General features: G+C 38.0%; 2 protein-coding genes and 1 long non-coding RNA gene across 3 annotated transcripts; 1 reads left to right on the top strand and 2 right to left on the bottom strand.

Annotated features, from left to right (window-relative positions):
• Window positions 1–2,404: 2,404 nt before the first annotated feature.
• On the bottom strand, window positions 2,405–3,187 carry LOC106314737. Its single transcript, XM_013752568.1, has one exon. It carries the CDS (start codon window positions 3,185–3,187, stop codon window positions 2,405–2,407), a length of 783 nt encoding a protein of 260 aa, XP_013608022.1.
• Window positions 3,188–15,016: 11,829 nt separating this feature from the next.
• On the top strand, window positions 15,017–15,843 carry LOC106317200. Its single transcript, XR_001265074.1, has 2 exons — window positions 15,017–15,164; window positions 15,260–15,843. It is a non-coding gene; the product is annotated as an uncharacterized LOC106317200 (long non-coding RNA).
• A 1,502-nt stretch (window positions 15,844–17,345) lies between these two features.
• Window positions 17,346–19,887, bottom strand: LOC106314026. The gene is made up of 2 exons (XM_013751977.1): window positions 19,649–19,887; window positions 17,346–19,319 (listed from the first exon to the last, which is right to left on the bottom strand). Exon 2 carries the CDS (start codon window positions 19,053–19,055, stop codon window positions 18,549–18,551), a length of 507 nt encoding a protein of 168 aa, XP_013607431.1. The 5' UTR covers window positions 19,056–19,319; window positions 19,649–19,887; the 3' UTR covers window positions 17,346–18,548.
• Between the last annotated feature and the right edge of the window lie 1,412 nt (window positions 19,888–21,299).

Here is a 21,299-nt window from a genome sequence, read left to right as displayed (position 1 = left end):
CAATAAATAATAAACAGGATATAAGGCGGCTCGGCCGACCATTAAATTAATTAAATAATATAGGCGGTATTCCGGCCATTATAACATGATATAAATAATAGTAGAGGCGGTATACCGACCATTATAACAGGGTATAAATGATACAAATAAATTTTACCGAATCGCAGAGTGATCGTGCTGATAACGTGTTATAAAAAGAACTGGAATTTTATTATATCGCGGAAATTTGAATAAGGGCAAAATATTATACCCGTACAAATAATAACACTGATATAGAGAGATAGTGTTTCTTATTAAGGAGAAGAGAAGAGTTTTTGGTGTGTTCTTCTAAACGATCGAAATCGATCGTTTATATAGAGAAAAAATCTACTGTGTAAATAGTGCAGCGGGCCCCACATCTTTTTATATTTCAAACATTACGGCTCCTCCTTTTGACTTTCGTAACACTATTCCTATTTTTTTTATCAAGTAACAAATAGATAATCATTCGAATTTTTTTTTAAAATACCCACTATAAATACATAAAAACTCATATATTCTTATTGAAGATTTTGATTATGACAAAGTTTGAGTAGAACTTTTTGAATAATAGCAATATGATCCTTGATGATCCATCCCTTTAACATTACATGTAACAAAAAGACAATCCTGTCATGTTTCAAAATCGTATACTTGTGATTAAAAGCACGTGTGTATTTCACCTATAATATTATAGCATATATAATATTAATGGTTTTAATATAAATATTGCTAAACAATTAAATCGTAAAATGTAGAAATAAGTTCAACCTGTTATAAAAAGAACTGGAATTTATTTGTATCGCAGGAATTTAAATAAGGGCAAAATTTTATACCCGTAGAAAGAAACAACACTGATACAGAGAGAGAATAGAATAGAAGTGTTTTTAGGTGTGCATTATAAACGAACGCAAACGTTCGTATATATAGAAGAAAATTTACTGTGCAAATAGTGCAGCGGGACCCACATCTTTAATTATTTCAAACATTACGGTGGCCGCTTTTGTTTACTTTCGTAACAGTGGTCCATTTATTTACTTTTTAAAATTTACCTTAGCTATTTAATCTGGCAGTTTATGTTAATAGGCTATTCTAATGTATACATTGGCCCATTTATTTACTTATAAATTATTTTACTAATATGATTTATTAATATGTTAATTAAACCTCTGTGGATTAGACTAATATATATACCAAAATGGATTTACAATAGTGAAATTATATGAAAAATAAAATAAGAGTTTCACCATTATAACATATAATATATAATGTGTTTTATATATATGTTCCTATATATTGTTTTAATTTATATTCCAAATTTTTACAATGTACAAATACATGCATATCAATGTTTTTAAAACTGGACTGGAACTCAAACCGAATATTTATTTAGACCACAGTTTAAAATGTAAAATAGTAAATATCATACATAATTAAATTATATATAAATATCAAATATAAAACTCTATAAATATAAACTATTTTTTGTTCATATGGTTGGTTTATAGAATTCTGATCGTTTTAATATTTTTTATTAAATTCAATAACTTTGAGATCCAATATGACTCATGGTCAAACCAATGACTGGATCCAATCCGACTACATGACCGGTTCAAGGTCGAACTTGGACCAACCACCAGATCAGTTCGATTTTTAAAAACACTAATTCAGATAAACAAACAACTAAAATAATTTATTATAGGGACACTTAAAATTACAACGTATAAACAATAATAATGTTATGTGTAGACATGTCATATAATATATATATATATAGTAAATAATATATATCTATAATATTAAAATGTATATAAATTATTTATTTTTATCAAAAATGACGGCGCGGATCAAAGACTAGTTAAAGATTAAAAAGCTGCATTAATGCATCAAACGATACTCGGACAAAACGAACGAGGCATTCATAAAATACTTATAATATATAGAAATTAATTGTTCTAATCAGACATTTCATTCTTCTTTTGAGCAAAACAACGAATAATCTGTAGATAATGCTTGAATCATCTTCCACCATGATTCATAACCAATGCTATTAGAGACCCCTTTAATTTTCTAAAGTATGTTAACTTTCAAATTGAACAATCATGAGACATGCAGAAATGAGTGGCTTACACATCCCTACGGACCCTACCCACCTTTAATGTCAAGTCATCATGTTGTTTTGACATTGCATAACCAAACGCCTTGCTGTTTTCCTTTATCTGAAGAGAAGCCTACCTTTCTGAACAAGAAGTTAAAAGAATAAAACGAAGGAGAAGTGCTAAAAAGATAAGGCCTTATAACTTGCTCAAACCAGAAAAAAAAGACAAGGCCTTGTAACATCTGATAGTTGCTTTTTTTTTTTTTTTTAACTCATCAAATACTTTCATTAGCCAATATTGCTTGTGTATACTGTTTTATCAGACCTCACATGATAATTCAACCACAATGGCACTACAGAATATAACTGGGGAACATTAAACACAAAAGTGATAGTTTCCTTTGCTATTCTGTCAGCAGCCTTATTTCCTCCTCTAGGATAGAACCGCACTTCATAACTCTGAATCCGTAACAAAGCATGGCGAATCATCTCGACAGTTGGTTGCAGAACCGGCCAGACCTCCTCATTCCCATTTATCATCTTAACTAATGACAGAGAATCAGTTTCGAAGATGACATTCTTATACCCAAACCCTGCCAAAGTTTCTGCTCCCCATCTCAACGCTTCAGCCTCCGTAAGGATAGATGAGTCCATCTTTGTTACCGCTCTCGCCTCTGCCCATAACACATGACCAATCGCGTCTCTACAAATCCAACCTAGCCCACTGGTCTCTCTATTCTGATGCCAAGCTCCATCACTATTGCATTTCAACCAATCAGTGGGGGGTGGCTTCCAAGTATGTGTTTGGACAGAAGTGGTAGCTCTCTTAGCCTCAATTTTCTCAGCCGCAGTTATCTTCGCCTGACAGCTTCCTTGCCATTCCTCTAGATCTTCTCGAGCTTTCAGAATAAGACTCCCTGCCTCAAATTCTTTCCCTTTAAACAGCAGCTCGTTCCTGTTTTTCCACAGGCGCCATAATATCCAAGGCACTATCTCTGCTTGTATATCTTCTCTCGGATATTCCTTCTTTATATTGAGAACATGATAGATATTCGAGTACAAAGAGTTCATTATAATACCTTCTGGAGGGGCCAGAATAGGTGACAGTGCCCACACCAAGCGTGCAAAAGGACACTGAAAGAGAACATGATTGACATTTTCGGTATCACAGCCACATCTAAGACACCCAGCTTCTTTTGCGATATGTCTTCTAGCCAGATTCCCTGCGACTGGTAGCAGATTACTAATGCACCGCCACAAGAAATGATGGACTTTGGGACTTGTTTCTGTGCTCCACGCTAACTAGAATAGATGGTCTAGACTTGGTTGATCAATCTCCACTGCTGCAGATCTATCAAGGACATTGACTTGAACCCAATAACCAGATTTGACCTTGTAGTGCCTTTTTTTGTTGTAATCCCAGATGTAGATATCCTTACTGCCATTCCCACATGTTCTGATCTTTGATATATTTCTCGCTTCATCATCTGGGAAAATTCTTGTCAAAAGCTCCATGTTCCACTCACTTCCCTGGTTGATCAACAGCTCCCTTACTCTTAGATTGTGGCGAAGGTATTGTCTTGAGTCCCGACTGTTCCACCTCACCACCTGTGCTCTTCTTGCTGGTTGCTGACCAATCCATGAATCTTGGAATACTTTTGTATCCTCTCCACTGCCTATCAAAACTCGAGCCCCTTGTTGAATCAGCTTTTGTGCTGCATGGATGCTTCGCCAAGCGTAAGATGGCCGCGATCCTAATCCTGCGCTCAGCGGATCAGACTTTGCAAAGTACCTGCTCTTGAAGACTCGAGTGAACAGAGAGTCCTTAACAGACAACATTCTCCACAGTTGTTTCCCTAGCAATGCTAGATTAAATGCCTCGATATCTTTGAAACCTAAACCCCCATTTGCTTTCGGCTTACACATATGATCCCAGCTCTTCCAATAAATACCTCTGCTTTCCAGCTTGTTTTTCCACCAGAATTCCGACATAATGGAAACAATCTTCTTGCAGACCGTTTTGGGTAACAGGAAGCACGCCATCGTGTACGTTGGGAGGGCAAGAGCGACAGCTTTCAGCATCACCTCTTTGCCAGCCGATGAAAGGAACCTCGTCTGCCAGCCCTGAACCCTCTCACGCATTCTGTCTTTCAGATAACTAAGGATCGAAACCTTGGACCCACCAAAAGCTTCTGGGAGCCCTAGGTAAGTTCCCTCTCCTCCTTCCTGCTCTATCCCCATCTTAGCCTTAATCTGGTCCCTTCTCTCCTGCGGAATATTCTTTCCGAAGTAAATACATGACTTCTGATGATTGATCCGCTGACCAGAGGCTAGGCTGTAGTTGCTCAGAAGATTCAGTAAGTTGTCTAGCTCCACCGTACTTCCTTTTTAATAGAAAAGATGATCGTCTGCATACAGCAAATGGGAGATCGTCGGGGCTCCCCTAGCCACCTTCAAACCCGTAATCTCTCTTCTCTGCTCAGCTCTTCTTAGCATTTGCATGAGCATCTCGGTACAAATTACAAAGAGGTACGGCGAGATAGGATCACCTTGTCTTAGGCCCCTTGTCGGTTTGATATCATCATACGGAGTCCCGTTGATTAGAACTTGATACTGAGCTGATGACACACAAGCCATAATTAGCGTTCTCCAATGCTCTGAGAAGCCCAAGGTCTTCATCGCCATCTCCAAAAAAGGCCACTCTACCCGATCATACGCTTTGGAGATATCTGTCTTCACTGATATAAACTCCTCAGAACACTATTATTCGAGTTCAGCGCATGGAGAAGTTCATGTGCCACCAGAATGTTGTCCTGTATAACTCTGCCTTCAATAAAAGCAGCCTGTGTTTCTGAGACAAGGAGGGGAAGGATCCGTTTGAGACGCTTAGCTAATATTTTTGTGATTATCTTGAAAGCCACGTTATCATTGAGCTCCTGCCTTAGTTGCTTTAGCTCTCCCGGCACATAAAGATTCCTGCGGGAAGCCTCATCCATCCGATGATGGAGCTCTTGTATCCTGATAACAGAGTTCGGTTTGGCAGTCTTCTTCCATCCTGAGATAGCTTTCCTACAGTTTGCTACTCTCTGCATTAAGCTCACCTGTCCTGCTTCTCTACCGCACCAGCTGCTCGTCACAGTGGTTGAGAAACCTTCCTTCTTGATCCACCGCTGATCATATCTGAACATAGGTCGCTTTCTCCACTCCACTCCATCAAGAAAGTTCATAACCGGGCTATGGTCAGAGCAGCCTTTACTGAGGTAGCGCGCTGAAGCTGACAGGAAAAGGTGAAGCCACTCCTGATTTGCCAATGATCTGCCTGCATTGTACCAGATCATTGTTCCTAACCCCAGGCCAGGAAAGCTTGTAGCCCTTGTGTTGGATTTCCCAAAGGCCGCAGTCAGACATCATCTGCCTAAACTCTACTCCTTCTACATCGCTCCTAAGAGCTCCACCAAGTTTCTCTGATTGGTCCACTATTTCGTTGAAGTCGCCGGTTAAAAACCAAGGCGCATCTCTGTTAACTCCTATTCTGGTGAGTCTCTCCCACACCCCACTTCGATTTCCTTTCACTGGCTCTCCGTATACACCTGTGAGGAAGAAAGATTTATCCTTCCAGGTGACCTTTAGATCAATTAGCCGCCTGTGCGCTTGTAAGATCTCCACTTTACATGCCTCTTTCCATAGGACGGCTAATCCTCCACTTCTACCAATTGGTTCCACTGTTCTAAGATCATGAAATCCAAGCTTTACCATGATCTCTTCCATATACCATCTTCTGTTCTTTGTCTCACTGAGGAATATTATATCAGGAGAATACACCCGGTGTATCTCCTGCAGCTGACGAACTGTCGGGGTATTTCCCGGCCCCTGACAGTTCCAGCTCAATATCCTCTTAAATGGCTCGAAGGGTTGGAATTACCCATCAACCCTTCTTCCACAATTTTTCCACTCCCTAGCACTATCCGCTGCGCGGAACGGTTAGGGGCATTGGCTGCCACAGATGGGGAAAAGGTGAAGCCACTCCTGATTTGCCAATGATCTGTCAAGCCTGCATTGTACCAGATCATTGTTCCTAACCCCATGCCAGGAAAGCTTGTAGCTCTTGTGTTGGATTTCCCAGAGGCCGCAGTCCGACATCATCTGCCTAAACTCTGCTCCTTCTACATCGCTCCTAAGAGCTCCACCAAGTTTCTCTGATTGGTCCACTATTTCGTTGAAGTCGCCGGTTAAAAACCAAGGCGCATCTCTGTTAACTCCTATTCTGATGAGTCTCTCCCACACCCCACTTCGATTTCCTTTCACTGGCTCTCCGTATACACCTGTGAGGAAGAAAGATTTATCCTTCCAGGTGACCTTTAGATCAATTAGCCGCCTGTGCGGCTTGTAAGATCTCCACTTTACATGCCTCTTTCCATAGGACGGCTAATCCTCCACTTCTACCAATTGGTTCCACTGTTCTAAGATCATGAAATCCAAGCTTTACCATGATCTCTTCCATATACCATCTTCTGTTCTTTGTCTCACTGAGGAATATTATATCAGGAGAATACACCCGGTGTATCTCCTGCAGCTGACGAACTGTCGGGGTATTTCCCGGCCCCTGACAGTTCCAGCTCAATATCCTCTTAAATGGCTCGAAGGGTTGGAATTACCCATCAACCCTTCTTCCACAATTTTTCCACTCCCTAGCACTATCCGCTGCGCGGAACGGTTAGGGGCATTGGCTGCCACAGATGCAGAATGATGTTTCTCACTTGAGCTCCTACTTCCCGAACTTCTTCCTCCAGAACCCTTGCCTTGCGAGCCTAGCCTCTCAAAGATCGACGGGGTTCCTTCTTCTTGGAGTTCTCCAACCTTGGCCTTTTTTGGAATCCTTTCGTCACTTCTGCTAAGCCTCCTTCTCTTAGTACCACTTGGCTCTGCTTCAGTGATTCTTTTTTCCGGAATGGGGCTTGCCTCTTGTCCCCCTAGTCTTTCAAAAACCGATGAGTTTGATTTCTCATTACTTCTCTGTTTTTCAGAGCTCTGGCCAGAGTGCGGATGAACGTCTTGTCTTCCTCCAAGCCTATTAAAGACAGATGGAGATTCGTGACTTGCTCCTGAGGATGCTCCTTTTGTCATCGGGCCCTGAGAGTCACTCCTAGTCCGTGGAACGGCTGATGATTCCTCTGTGCTCCCTGAACCCCCAACTTGCTTAGTAGGCAGACTTTGAGAACTCTTTGGTTGCCACACCTGCGAAGAGGATCCTACCACATTTTTGCCTTTCCTTTCAGCCTCACTTCGCTTGTGTGTGCTCACAACTCTGCGTGGAGATTGCTCTGATCTTGATATTCGACCTCCTTTTGGAGTTCTCTTAGTGATTGGTCTCCTCTCCGTCGACTCCTTGTTTTGCCTTCTGGATCTAGCTAAGATCGCAGCTTCCCCTTCCTGTCTGACAGCTGTCCTGCGGCCACTTTCAAGCGTCTCGCGGCCCTCTTGCATAGGGCAGTAGAGCTGGTCATGTGTTAGACGCTTACAGATGAAGCACACCTTGATCAGCTTCTCGTATTCCAATTCTGTTGGAACTATTTCCCCTGACTTAAAACGCGCAATCCTCCTGAACTGTAGAGGTTCCTCTGTATTAATCCAAACCAATGCCCGTATATACTCCACCGAAGAGGAGTTCTTCGCATGGAGCTCAACTTTCTCCACTTTTCCCAGCGGCCCTATCAAGCCTTCAATTGCTTCTTTCTTGAGGAGGTGAACCGGAATCCCCCTAATACGGATCCAGAAGGGGATTCTACATAGGAACTCTGGTCCCGGGTTAGGGGCCCATCTGTCGAGGGAGACTATCCAGCCATTCACGAACCAAGGCCCCTTGGTGAGTACATGCTGTAGGTCCCTCTCTGTGCTGGAAGAAAAATTGAACCTTATTCTCTCCCACGCCTCATTTCTTCCATCCCCCAGATAGGAGGTAGCGCCTTAACCAAGCCCCCACTTTATGGACTATAGGGTTTAAACATCTGACGATGATGCTCATCGAGTTTTCTTCTATCAAGTCCTCGTTTTCCAGCTCTGGAATATCCACAAGCTCTCCCTCTTCCAATAGCTCAAGCTTTTTCAGCTCATGGAGTAACGATGATTCCTTCTTCTTTCTAGGGCGATTCATCGCTTATCAAAACAGAATCGAAGCTACACAGGCCTAATGAACTACACTGACTGCTAGGAGGTCAGGTAGAATGAACTTTGGAACCAGAAGGTCGTAGATCTGCTTCTCAATCTTGACGAAAACTGCCAGATCTGGTTTCCAAAGACTTGCGACGAGAAACCTAAGTCTGCCTCACCCTTCGAAAGTGAAAAGAGTCAGATTTGGGATCAGAATAGAAGATCTGAGATGAAAACCCTAGTTCCCCTCTCGTCACCGTTTCTATCGCCTCTCATTTTTTTTCTCGTTTTCATTAGTTGCTGAGTTCGATATCTGATAGTTGCTTTGTATTAAATAGAATCAGTCACAACGTCACAAGTAAACTTATGTATAGATTAATTGTCGTTAGTTTAATTTAAAATACAAAAACCCACAGTTAAAAATCACATAACTAAGAACGCTTGAGACAAAAATTGATATTATATGGTGTAGTATTGAGTTTACCAAATTATGAATTTCTGTCAAAAACTTCTTAGTAATTAAAAGGAAAATAATAAAAAAACTAAGTATAGAACTAAGTCATCTTGGCCTAGTAGTAAATGGGTTCCGGCTTGGCCTAGTGGTAAATGAGTTCCGGCTGGAGTTTTTACCTTGGGTTCGAGTAGCATTGGCTACCTAGCTGCGTCTTCAACGATAGGGTTTCGCGTATCCGAAAACAAGCTCTCATGAAATTAATTTTTAGGCCTAAAAACTCAGGATAAAAAAGAAAGCTTGATATTTCATTTTCATTGGTAAACTAAAAGTCTAAAACACATACATTAAAAAAACCCGTTATTTTCTGATAACCATATCCTTAAGAAAGTCGTCTTCATTTCTAAAGAACATGTTTCGACGAGAGAAAAAAATTGCCAAAAAATCAAGAATTTCGATGAATCCCCAATGACCTTCTCCCGGCAAATTAGTTGTTTTAGCATTCCACAGAAAATTTGTCATAAATTTTTTTTTTTAAACTTATGAAAAATTTAAAGAATTTTTTATTTTAAAAGTTTTATACAAATTATAAAAATATTAAAATATACCAAAATATAAATAAAATTATAAATAAATTTTAATAATTAGAAAATATTAAAATATACAAAAAAAAATTTATAATATAAATTCCTAAAAAAATAGAAAATTGATATAAAGTTAGGTGTTTTGAAATTAAAAAAAATAAGAAAGAGGCAATAAAGTATTGAAAAACATTATATTTTTGTTGTAATCAATTGATAGAAAGATAGAAAATGTGTAAAAATAATTAATATAAGAAGACAAAATTCCAATTAGGTTAAAAAATTTGGTATAGTAGACTTCTTAAAAATTATGCTAGTGTATTACAATTTAGCATACTTCTCAATAATTCTAATACGGCATTACAGTTTAGCAGACTTTAGACATCTTTTAACCATAAATTTACTTTACGTTCTAAAAGACTTCTTAAACCTACACCATGAAATCAAATATTTTAACTAGATGGTGATAAACACTTTATTAAACATAAAATCAATTTATAAAATATTTAATATTTAAAAAATAAACACTTATTGTCAAGTTTTAATTTTTAAAGGGCAATTCGTTTTGGTCACAAAAATAGAACAACGGGAAAAATGACCAAAATGTTTCATTTAATAGGTAAAATGACACTAATACCCTAGATATAAAAAAATAAAAAATAAAATAATTTTTTTTTATAGTTTTAGATTATTATTTTTTTTATCATCAACTATTCAGACTCATACTGACTCTTTAAACCAAATCGGGTGATCTGCATCCATGTGAACGACAAAAGACGGTTGCTTCCTAGCACTGCGTGCTAGACTATCCGCCTGTGAATTTTGGGTCCGTGGTACATAGATAAGCTCTGATCTGGTGAAGCACTCTTTCAGGATCCTGATATCTTCCAAATAACTTGCAAAAGCTGGCCACTCCTCTGTTTCTGAAACCATTTTCACCAATTGGGAACAATCCATTGCAAACGTAACCTGAAATTGACGTAAATTCCTCATGCATTCCATTGCCCAGAGTAACGCTTCCATTTCCGCATGAAAAGATAAGAGACTAGCCCTAACATTCCTCGCTCCCAACAAACCATCAAAACCTTCCAAAGTACTGAACCAACCTTGTCCTGAGAAACTAGATCCCTCTTTCCACGAATCATCTGTAAAACATCATCTTCCTGGGATTGACGGTAATATCACATTTATTTGTGGAGCCGTCCTCTGGTCATGTAATGCTTGTGCTTCAGCCCACAATGTCGATTCCGTTTCTGCCAATTTAAGCGTATCCATAGGGTTCATATCAAAATTACTGAAAACTTTATTATTCCTAGCTTTCCAGATGTACCAAAGTATCCATGCAAACTGGTGATCCTCCATTTGCGGAAAAACTCTCCAGAATAGATGATCCATGTTTGTGAAGAGGGAACTGGTTGGAAAAAAAACTGGATTTGATGGTATCTTCGAGAAAGCCCAAACCTGGAGAGCTGGAGGACATTCAAAAAACACATGATTTATCGATTCCTCATGAGCTCCACATCTTACACAACAAGTATCCCCTTGAATCCCTCTTGCTTGTAGATTCTTCCGCACTGCTATACACCCTATCACTAATTGCCATAGAAAATGTTTCAACTTTGGTGGACACCGTATTTTCCAATAATAAGCCTTCAAAACATCAACTGTGGGGCCAATCAGTAATGGTGGTCTTTCTCTATCTGGATAGATCCGCTCTACCTAATATCCTGATTTGACCGAATATTTCCCAATTTTTGTAAAGTGCCATCCTTCTCTATCTATCCGCTGAGTCCTGCTCAGTGGTATGCTCTCTATAAGTTTCACGTCCTGTGGATCCACCAGAACCCAAATTGCCTCCAAATTCCAAGTGCGCGAGGTAGAGTCAATGAGAGACTCAACTTTAAGGTCCGGATATAAATTGTGTTGATTTTTATTAGCTGGTCTCGGGCGAGTGGTTGGGAGCCAAGGATCATTCCATACAGAGATAGAAGATCCTGATCCCACCCTTTTGATTAGTCCTTTGCTTACCAGAGATCTAGCAGAAACAATACTCCGCCAGCCATAAGACGGAGAATATGAACAAATCGGTTCCAATGGTGAAGCATTTCTATAATACCGACCTTTGAAAACTCTTGAAAATAAAGTGTTAGGCTTTTCTATCAGTCGCCAAAACTGTTTACCAAGCATCGCCGTGTTGAAATCAGTGATGTCTTGGAATCTCAAACCTCCTTCATCCTTATCTGCACATACTTTGTCCCATGATTTCCAATGCATACCTCTAGTGCTCCCCCCTGGACTCCACCAGAATTGTGAAACCACACTCGTCAGCTTCTTTACAGTTGCCTTCGGTAAACGGTAGCAGGACATCGTGTGATTTGGTAATGCTGTAATCACTGATTTAATGATCACTTCCTTTCCTCCTTTTGTGAAAAACCTAAAAGTCCACTAATTGACTCTATTATTTAGCCGGTCTTGTACAAAACTAAAAACTTGAATCTTTGAACCCCCCATATTTTCTGGCAGACCAAGGTAAGATCTCATTCCTCCAAGATTCTGAATGCCCAAGATATCTCTTAATTCTTGTCTAACGGACTCTTCAATCTTGTGTCCAAATTGAATTGAAGACTTATCAAAATTTATTAACTGTCCTGAAACTGCCTCATACTCCTTTAAAATCCTAAGAATGGTTTGACACTCTTCTTTTTGATCTTTACAAAAGAATAGACTATCATCCGCAAAAACCAAATGTGATATCGCCGGACAAGCTCTCGCTACCTTCATCCCCGTTAATTGTTGCCCCCTCTCAACCTTTTTTATGTTTGCAATTAGAGCCTCAGTATATAAAATAAATAAATAAGGCGATAAATGATCTCCTTGACGTAAGCCCCTATGGGGCACAATGAGGCCGCGTGGTTGACCACTTATTAGAACCCTATATTGAACCGATGATATACATTCCATCATTAATTTGACCCAATGGAGGTCAAATCCTAATTTCTGTAATAAGGCCTTAATAAAGTCTTATTCCACTCTATCATACGCTTTGCTCATATCCGTTTTGATTGCCATATACTTTCCTTGACATGCTTTATTAGTCCGTAATCCATGAAACATTTCCTGGGCGATAAGAATATTATCAGAAATCAACTTTCCTGCTACAAATGCCGATTGAGTTTCGGAGATGAGCAATGGAAGATAGATTTTCAATCGCTGACGCAAAACCTTCGAAATAATTTTATAGCCTACGTTACATAGACTAATTGGCCTTAATTATGTCATCCTCGTAGGTCTCTCTGTTTTTGGAATCATACATATGTTAGTAATATTTAATCTTGTGTCCATTTCCCCTGAGACCAAAAAATTATTCACCATCTCTACTACATCATTCTTAATAATATGCCAGGAGTCTTGGAAAAAGAAAGTTGTCATGCCGTCCGGCCCTGGCGCCTTTTCTGGATGCATCATAAACAAAGCATCTTTGACCTCCTCCTCCGTCGCTAGTCTCAACAAGAGTTGAGTCATCTGAGGAGTAATGGCCGGTGTAACCTCTGTAAGAAAACTATCAAATTCCGATGGGGGAGGTGGTACTAAAGAGATCCTAAAAATAATCTATTGCCACCTTTTCCACACCATTATCCTCTGTAATCCAATTCTCATCCACATCATGTAATCCAACAATTCTATTGCGAACCCGTCGTTGACGTGTTAAAGCATGATAAAATTTTGTATTAAGATCCCCAGATGCATACCACATGTTCCGGCTTTTTTGGTGCCAGTATTCTTCCTCATCCTTATATGCATCTTCTAATTTCCTAGATACTTCCAGAATATCCTCTTGAGACCTAGTATTACCTGTTTGTACCTCCTCAAGAGCTTGTTGTAAATCGTTTATTTTTTCCTTTCCATAAGGAGGATTATCTTTTCGCCATTTAGCAATTTCGTAACGACAATTACTAATTTTTTCTACTATATTTTGTGTTCTCCCTTCAACTCTTCCTTTGTTATAGTCTATCCAACCTGATGTAATTGATTCCATGAGACCCGCCTGTCCAATCCACCTTTTATCAAACTGAAATTGTCCTTTCCTCCTAGGAAATTTATCCTCAGGATAAGCTACCACTGGCCGATGTTCAGAGGACACCATTCCTAAATACTCTGTAAAAGAACATGAGAATAAAGTGTGACATTCTTCATTCGCTAAATCACGATCAAGACGGCATCTAACCGTCACTGCCCCTTTTTCTTTTCCTCTTTTCCCTTGCCATGACATTTTATTCCCCCGGGCCGGGAATTCGAGTAAACCAATATTTCTTATCATATTGTTAAAAGGAATAAAAGAATCTGCACTCCTCACAGATCCCCAATTTTTTTCATGATTTCCTGTAATCTCGTTGAGGTCACCAATAATAAACCAGGGTTCAGATCGCGCCAGTCCATACCTAGTTAACCGTTCCCACACTTGCTCTCGCATCTTTTGAACTGGATCCTCATACACAAAAGTGAGATAAACCTTTTTACCTAGAGCCTCCGCTTCCACATCAATCATTCGATTGCTAGAATATAATACCTTCACCTGAAACTCATCAAAACTAGACTAAAAGCCAGATATAAAGCCCTCTGAGGGGATCCACATCAGATTGGAAATTCAGACCAATCAGAAGACTTCCTTTTGCCATGTCATATATGGCTTAGATAGAATGGGCTTTCGTTTAGGTTTTATTAAGATTATCAGTGTGGCCCATCCAGCCCATGTAGATAAACATGCTTCTTCGTCTAAGCTTAGCGACTCTCCCAGGCTCTTCCACTTCATCTTCTCCAGTTTCTGTTTTTTTCCCCTTTAGATTCTCAATCAATGACGATGTTAAAGCAATTCTTAAAAGTTTGGCTCCACCTCCGCTTGATACTTCTCCTATATATAGCTCTATCTCTAAACCTAAATCTAAAAATCAACTCTGCAAAAGCTACATCCATGGCTATGAAATCCACCACGAAGTCTCAGCTTACCACCAGAAAATCTCCCGTCACCATGTATTTCATCGACATCTCACCAGGACGATCTGAGTCACAGCTTCGATTCTGGCTAATCCATTTTTAGGAGGCAAAAAACATAGCCAAAGCTGGGGCCTTTCTTGGCTTAAAGCTCCTACTCATCGATGAGAAGGAATGAGTTCTATTCCCCAACTTTCAGTCGATAATATTATAAATAGCATCCTTAAACCTGAATTATTTTAACTCTTTCAGTCACCATTTAGATCTACTAAAAACCTAAACCTGAAGCACACATAAGTGGGAAAACATATCTTTGTTTCTCAATTTCACAAAGCCTGGCTGTGTTTTTGGTACAGTTTATAAATCTCCTTGAGCCAAGAAGAAGAAGGTTACACTGATCTATTTTTTTCATGTTTCCCAATTTTTAAAAATATCTGACGCAAGTGTAAACTTAGATTTGAATTGCTGATTTTGTCGACACATCAAAGCAACTGTGTATTGACCTCTTTTACTTGATTTGAAGAACTAAGCAAACCAACATGCTTATTTGTTGTGTGGAGCAGGAACAAGAGATCATCATCATCATCATAGTTTTATACAAAATAGTATGCATGTCCTGTGTATTAAAGAACACTTCTTTGTAAGTATCGTGATGAACTCACTAGGTGAAGAAATACGTTCTTTCCAATGGATAACTAATATTTAAAGTTTTGTTCATAGCCTATTGTTAAATATCCCTCAGGTTCACTGTAACTCTATTGGTTGATGTTTTAGCAATCATTTTCAGTTTTCATTTGTCTTCCGTGCTGAAACGTTACAGATAGGCATCATTGGGCGTCAGAACGTCGGGAATTCAAGTCTTTGAAATACATGGAGAAAAGTATTGAACACAATGATCCTTTTCATATCTTTAACACAATTTATTCAAATATAACAACATTACATTTCAACTGGTGATTTAATATTACCTTGCAGAGTGAAAAAAATTATTGCAGAAGTCGCTGGAACTACGCGAGACGTAGTGGAACCACAAAAAACTTGCACCATAGAAGAATGCTTTGAGAAAAGTAATACTAAGGTGGAGAAAGTGAAGAACTGTACATGGGACAAACAACTGGAAAAGTGTTCTTCAAACTTTCATGTCAGGCTGAAAATAGGAATCAAACATCTCCTGAGACTTTTTGGGATAGTGACCAACTTGGTTTATTCGGTTACAGTCAGAAATGTATCGAGCATGATCAGTTGTCTACTATGAAGCACAACGGATACGGTTATAGCCAGATGATATACTGAGGAAATGTCTTCCTTTTCGGATGTGACACCCAGAGATTGTTCAAGCCATGTTCCATGAGAGTTGTTCGGATGGTCAGTGTGCACCGAGGATAGAGAGGACTGCTTATATGAAGCCAATGCATTTGAGACTTAAGGAACAATGTGTTCGAGAACTTGAAGCAGTGCAAAGTCTATCCCTTAGTTTTCAAATTGTTCAAAAACGAACCTCAGTGTTCTTTTGTGTATGATACAAAATGGAAATTGGGTTACAAAGTAAATGAATTCTAGAAGTCTAACCCATCAAAACTATAATCTCGCTAGACAAAATCCTTCCAAAAAACAAAGTATATAATGAATATCATAACTAATCTTACCAACTTCTTAATTTATGGTTGAGTTATTTCAAAAGATTCATTTTAACACAAGCTCACATTATTATATTTTCAGTAAATGAATGATTATTAAATATGGTGTAATTTTTATGTTTAACCAAATATAAATGCATCATTTCTTACACATGTTTATAAATTTATAACTACGAGTCTTCTTCGGTCATTACAATAACATGACTGAATTGGGATATCCTTTGTCAAAGAACATACGGCTGAACAACTTATATATTTTTATATCCGCTAAAGTTATAAGAATATAATATAGGCTCAGTTCAGTTATTTCAACTATTAAATATTTTAGAGACCAATGTAATGATATTAATAATAAAAATATATTATAAATAATGTACATAATATTTTAATGTATTACTAAAATACAAAAATAATTGTAAAGAAAATTGATAAAGATAAAATTAAAAACAATGTTTATATTTTTTATTTTTTTAGTTGAGACATTGAATGAAAGTTGTTAAATGCTTCAATACTAAAATAAGATCTTATTTCAAAAAACAATAGACATTATAACTATCTTAAAAAAAATACTTATAGAAAGGCAGTCTTCAACATATACACTTATGATAAATATTAGTTTATCAAGTTAAGAAATAACAAAGTAATAACCAAGTTATCACCATTTAATTTTTGGTGTTAATATATTATATAATTTTGGTTGAATTATGTAAAATATTTAAATTTTTCATAGAATTTTTGAAATTATAAAATTTATGATAAATAGAAATTTAATATATTTAAAATCATTTTCTGCGCGTAGCGCGGCCAACGACTCTAGTTGGTATAAAAAGTGTCAAGCCCCCACTTCTCCCCAATGGATCTACTGTGACCAGATTATCATATCCAAAGTGAGCTTGAAATTTTTGAACAAATTCTGGTTCTTGCTTAATTTCTGCTAAAAATAAAAAATTCGTTTATGTTTATGCATTATCTCGCTCAAATAGCTTATAGTCCATTTGCTTCCCATTCCTCGACAATTCCAACTTAATACCCTCGTTTAAAAAATAATATTTTATTTGCTCCGGCGAGCCAAAAACAACGGGTGTAATGATACCCTATGCCTCCAAAACAAGCGTATTCCTTTCTTTGTGACCATTCCATAAAACTCCATAAAAACTCCAACCCTTTGTCTTCTTCATCTTTACCACTTTCCCAATTCACATTCAAAGCATAAAACAACAATGCCTCTATATCACAGCATGAATCTGTATCGTTATGTATATTATTTAAAATACACCAGGTATTAATTTGGAAAACCTCAAAACCGTTTCCAAGTAACGAAACACATATACTATCTGAACCTTTTACGTAGCATGAAATCTCCCCCACCAAACTGAAGTCTTAGTAAAACAATTACATTCCTCTTTATAATTACAATATAATAACATACATTAAGCAATTGATTAAAGTTACACCTTGAGATCCCATATACAAAACTAACTAATCCAAAAATCCCGAAGTGCTTATGCCACCAAAGAACTGTGTTAGCCTTACCATCAAAATAAAACACCTCACATAGTCTTCTTGGTTCGACACCATCCAAACTCCGCAACATAATCCTCCATTGCATAACAACTATGCCCCTGCCCCACTGCTGCCACAGATACTGATCAATCCAGTAAACCCTGAGGCCCGTAGTTAACACCAAGGAACCACATAAACCAAATAAACCAACTAAACCAACACTATCCATATTCCAGTACCTAAATATGACATCAGATCGCTCATATCCCTGTAGAGAACTGTCACACTTGTACCAAATCCGAATGCAACATAATTCAAAAAAACCACAATACCAAAACCACAAAGCATTTTTATTAATCCATTGCTTACTCTCAAGAGAAAGCCTTACCAACACCCATAAAAACAAAGCAAAGACCAGACACAACTTATTCTTTAACTCAAATAAAACCCAAATGCTCTTAAAGCTTATTAGAACCGGGAAACAAACAAAACCATAAAACAAACACTGCTTACGCGACCTTTCTTGTAGAAAGACTCTATCTATAAAATCAAGGTTTCTGATAACCAGATTTCGGGTTTGAAGGACCCTTATTCTCCGTTTGCTTACTGTTGTCTCCTTGCCGTGTTCCTGTCTTAGCTCCAGCTCGTTTTCGTGGAGACGCCAGCGCATTGAAGACCATCATCTTAGAGCTTCCCACCATGCTTAACGTGGGCTTAAACAAATGCTTACATAACCCGTGCTTTTTCACTGTATCACCTCCCACCGGGCCTTGCTCCTCTTCCACATAAGCCACTTCTTCTTCCTCCTGGCCATTGCTTCCCTCCTCCTGGCCCTTGCACTCCTAATCTCTCCTCCTCCTGAGCTTCCTCACGTACCCCTCTTTTCCCTTGTTGCTCTCTAGCTTGTTCATTCTGAGCTCCAAATCGTGTATCCTCTCTCCTCGCAGATCTGTGACGAGATGCATCACCCTCTCCCCTATAGTTTCCTCGATTAGTATATGCCCTCTTGTTTCCTCTCTCTGGTACATTCGTCCATTTAAACTCTGATTCCTCCACCATTTTGCCCTTGCCTTTACCATAGTAATCTCTCCCTTCTCTCTCTTTGTTCTGTGAATTCCCGTTTATCACAACACCCTTGTAGCTCCTTTCCATGTCATCATGCTTTCCACCTTTGTACCACGAACCATTTGCCTCTCTGCCTCCCGTTTCTTCTCCGGACTCTTCTTGTTTTTCTTCGCGTCTAAAGGGCACACTTCGTCCTTATGACAAAGGCTGCCACAGACTTGGCAATAGCCAAATAACTTCTCATACCGCAGCGACACTAGAGCTTCCTCACCCTCATAAAACTCTCCGCCAGTGAAATCCACTGTGGTTTCAAAACAGAGCTCCTTAAACGCATCAACCATCACTTGAACTCGAGAATGATCCACGTCCACAGCCACCGTCCTTCCAATAGCATCACCAATGCTCTCAAAAGTAGGTGATGTTTTAAACTCCACCGGAATGCCAATCACACGAACCCAAAACGTGATCTCTGATGGGTAGAGCAAAGACTTCTTTGGTTGCCAGCGTGCCAATGAGAGCATCCAGTAATCAAAGTGAAAGGGCTGAAGCTTGAGAACCCCTTCCATATCCTCCTCCTTCTAGAAATCAAACTGAAACTTCCCGAAACCCAAATCTGTACCAACCACCTTTTCCTCTAACTTCCAGATCTTTGGAAGGTTCGAAATCAGCGCCTTCATCTCCTGCTCCTCAGGATTCATGCATCTTCCAAGCAAGGTCTTAGAGAAGGTCTTGATCAAGGCTGAGTTATCGAAATGGAGAACCGAAATTTTCAGCCTTTTGCGAGTGCCTTCACCGTTCTTCACCTCCCCCACATTACCCAAAAGTTGGCTCTGCGTCATGTCAAAAGAAAGAAAAGAGAAACGTTGATCTTTGCTTAGAGCAAGAGAGAAAGTTTCGAGTAAAATGATGCAAAAAAGCGTAAACTCCATGTTCCTTTTATACTGATCCCAAATCCTCATAATTCCGTTCCCAAGATTTCCTCTATTTTCACGAAATCTCCTATAATTGTAATTGAATTCAATCTCCCCGGACAATCTCGATCGCGAAACCCATAATCCCCAAATTATCTCCACATCAGTTCCATCGTGATTCCCTTTTCTAGATGATGCGCTAATCCCAGATCCTTGATTGATTATACGAAAGGAAAGAGCGACGATACCTCTATAATGATTCGATTTCGGTCTTAATGAGGATCGAAATCGAATTCGAGATCCGAGTCGCTATGATTCTGACTCGCCATGTTTTTCCCAAATTCCACCTTCCCAAATCAAACCATCGAAGATTAGCAAATGATTCGCAGATCCAATCCTCATAAACCTCCCAAATCCCAGGAACCCAACGCCTTGAAAACATCGAAGATCTAGATCGCCTTTCTCATCGCCGCCGAAAACATCGAAGATCTAGATCGCGTAAACTAATTAAGGTTATATGTTTTCAAATTCGAACTTTTTTATAAATTTTTTTTTTAATTTTTTTTTCGAATTTTTTTTTTTTTTTTTTTTCAAATTTTCTTTTTGTAATTCGAAAATACTTTTTGAAACTTTTTTTAAAATTTTTATTTTCAAAATTTTAATATTTATTTTTTATTTTATAAAATTTTAAACATCAATCCCAAATCCTCACCTTAACTCTAAACCCTAAGGTTTGAATTAGTTAACCCTAGGGGTATAAATGTATATTTACCTTTTTAATGAAACATTTTGGTCATTTTCCTTCTTGTGGTCTATTTTTGTGACCAAAACTTTTTTAGTGCTATCCTAAGGTATTTCTCATTTTTAACCTTAAAGTACCAACATTACTTGAACATATGTTATCAAATCCTAACTTAATGGACAATTATAACTTACAATCTATATTCACTCATTTGTGTGAAAAAAATTAACTTATTAAATTTAAATTTACATGATTTAAAATTTATATGTTTACATGATTTCAATTTATTTTATCTCAGAATATCTTTAATTAAGTTTTTAATTAATTTAAAAATTAAGTATATAAATAGACTTGTGAGAAGTGTTTTGGGAGAAGATTTTCCAAGGTTATAATTGTAAAGTGTTTACATTTTTTTTTGGTCATAAAGGTATAGTTGTAATTTTACTATTTTAGATTATTTTTGCATTGATTGAAGGGGTTTTTGCAAAAATGACTCAAAACATAAAATCAAATGCAAAACAAACCTATGACCATTTTTGGAACTTTTATTTGCATTAGTTACTCCAGGAGTTCGGATTATTCACGAAAATATTTAAGTTTTAATTTCAGTTGCAAAAGTAACCTATGACGACTTTCAAGGACGGTGAGAAGACTTTCACTGACAGTTGAAGAGACTTCCATGTAAGTCTTCTATAGAGAAAGTCTTCTTTCTAACACAATTCGGTCAACTGCAAAATTAACAATTTTATCCGAGAAGACTTCCGAGTAAGTCTTCTCTGGTATTTTCTAGATTTTTTAAAAAACAAAAGTAAGCCAATATTTACAAAGTAAAGCTTCCATAGAAGTCTGCTGCAGACTTCTCTTGAAGTCTTTCTTTATATATTTACAATAGCAAAAATGACTTAAATGGAAAACTTCCTTGGAAGTCTTCCAAGTTAATGTGTAATAAAATTTCATTTTCTCTAAAATTATAAAAATTGTTTAACATTTTCTTGTTAACTCATGTATATTAATCAAAACTATTACACTTGGAGTTAGATATCATTCCTCCACATAGATAAATTTGGACTTTGATAGTCCTCATGTTTCAGGTTTTTGAAGACTGCGTGGAAGACTTCCAGGAAGTTTTTTAGGAAGTCTTCGCATGCATGAATTCT

Source organism: Brassica oleracea, chromosome C9, assembly GCF_000695525.1.
Source record: "Brassica oleracea var. oleracea cultivar TO1000 chromosome C9, BOL, whole genome shotgun sequence".
In the NCBI taxonomy this organism is placed as follows: Eukaryota; Viridiplantae; Streptophyta; class Magnoliopsida; order Brassicales; family Brassicaceae; genus Brassica; species Brassica oleracea.
Note: the sequence above shows the minus strand (reverse complement) of the source record. Positions and strands in the feature narration are given on the sequence as shown.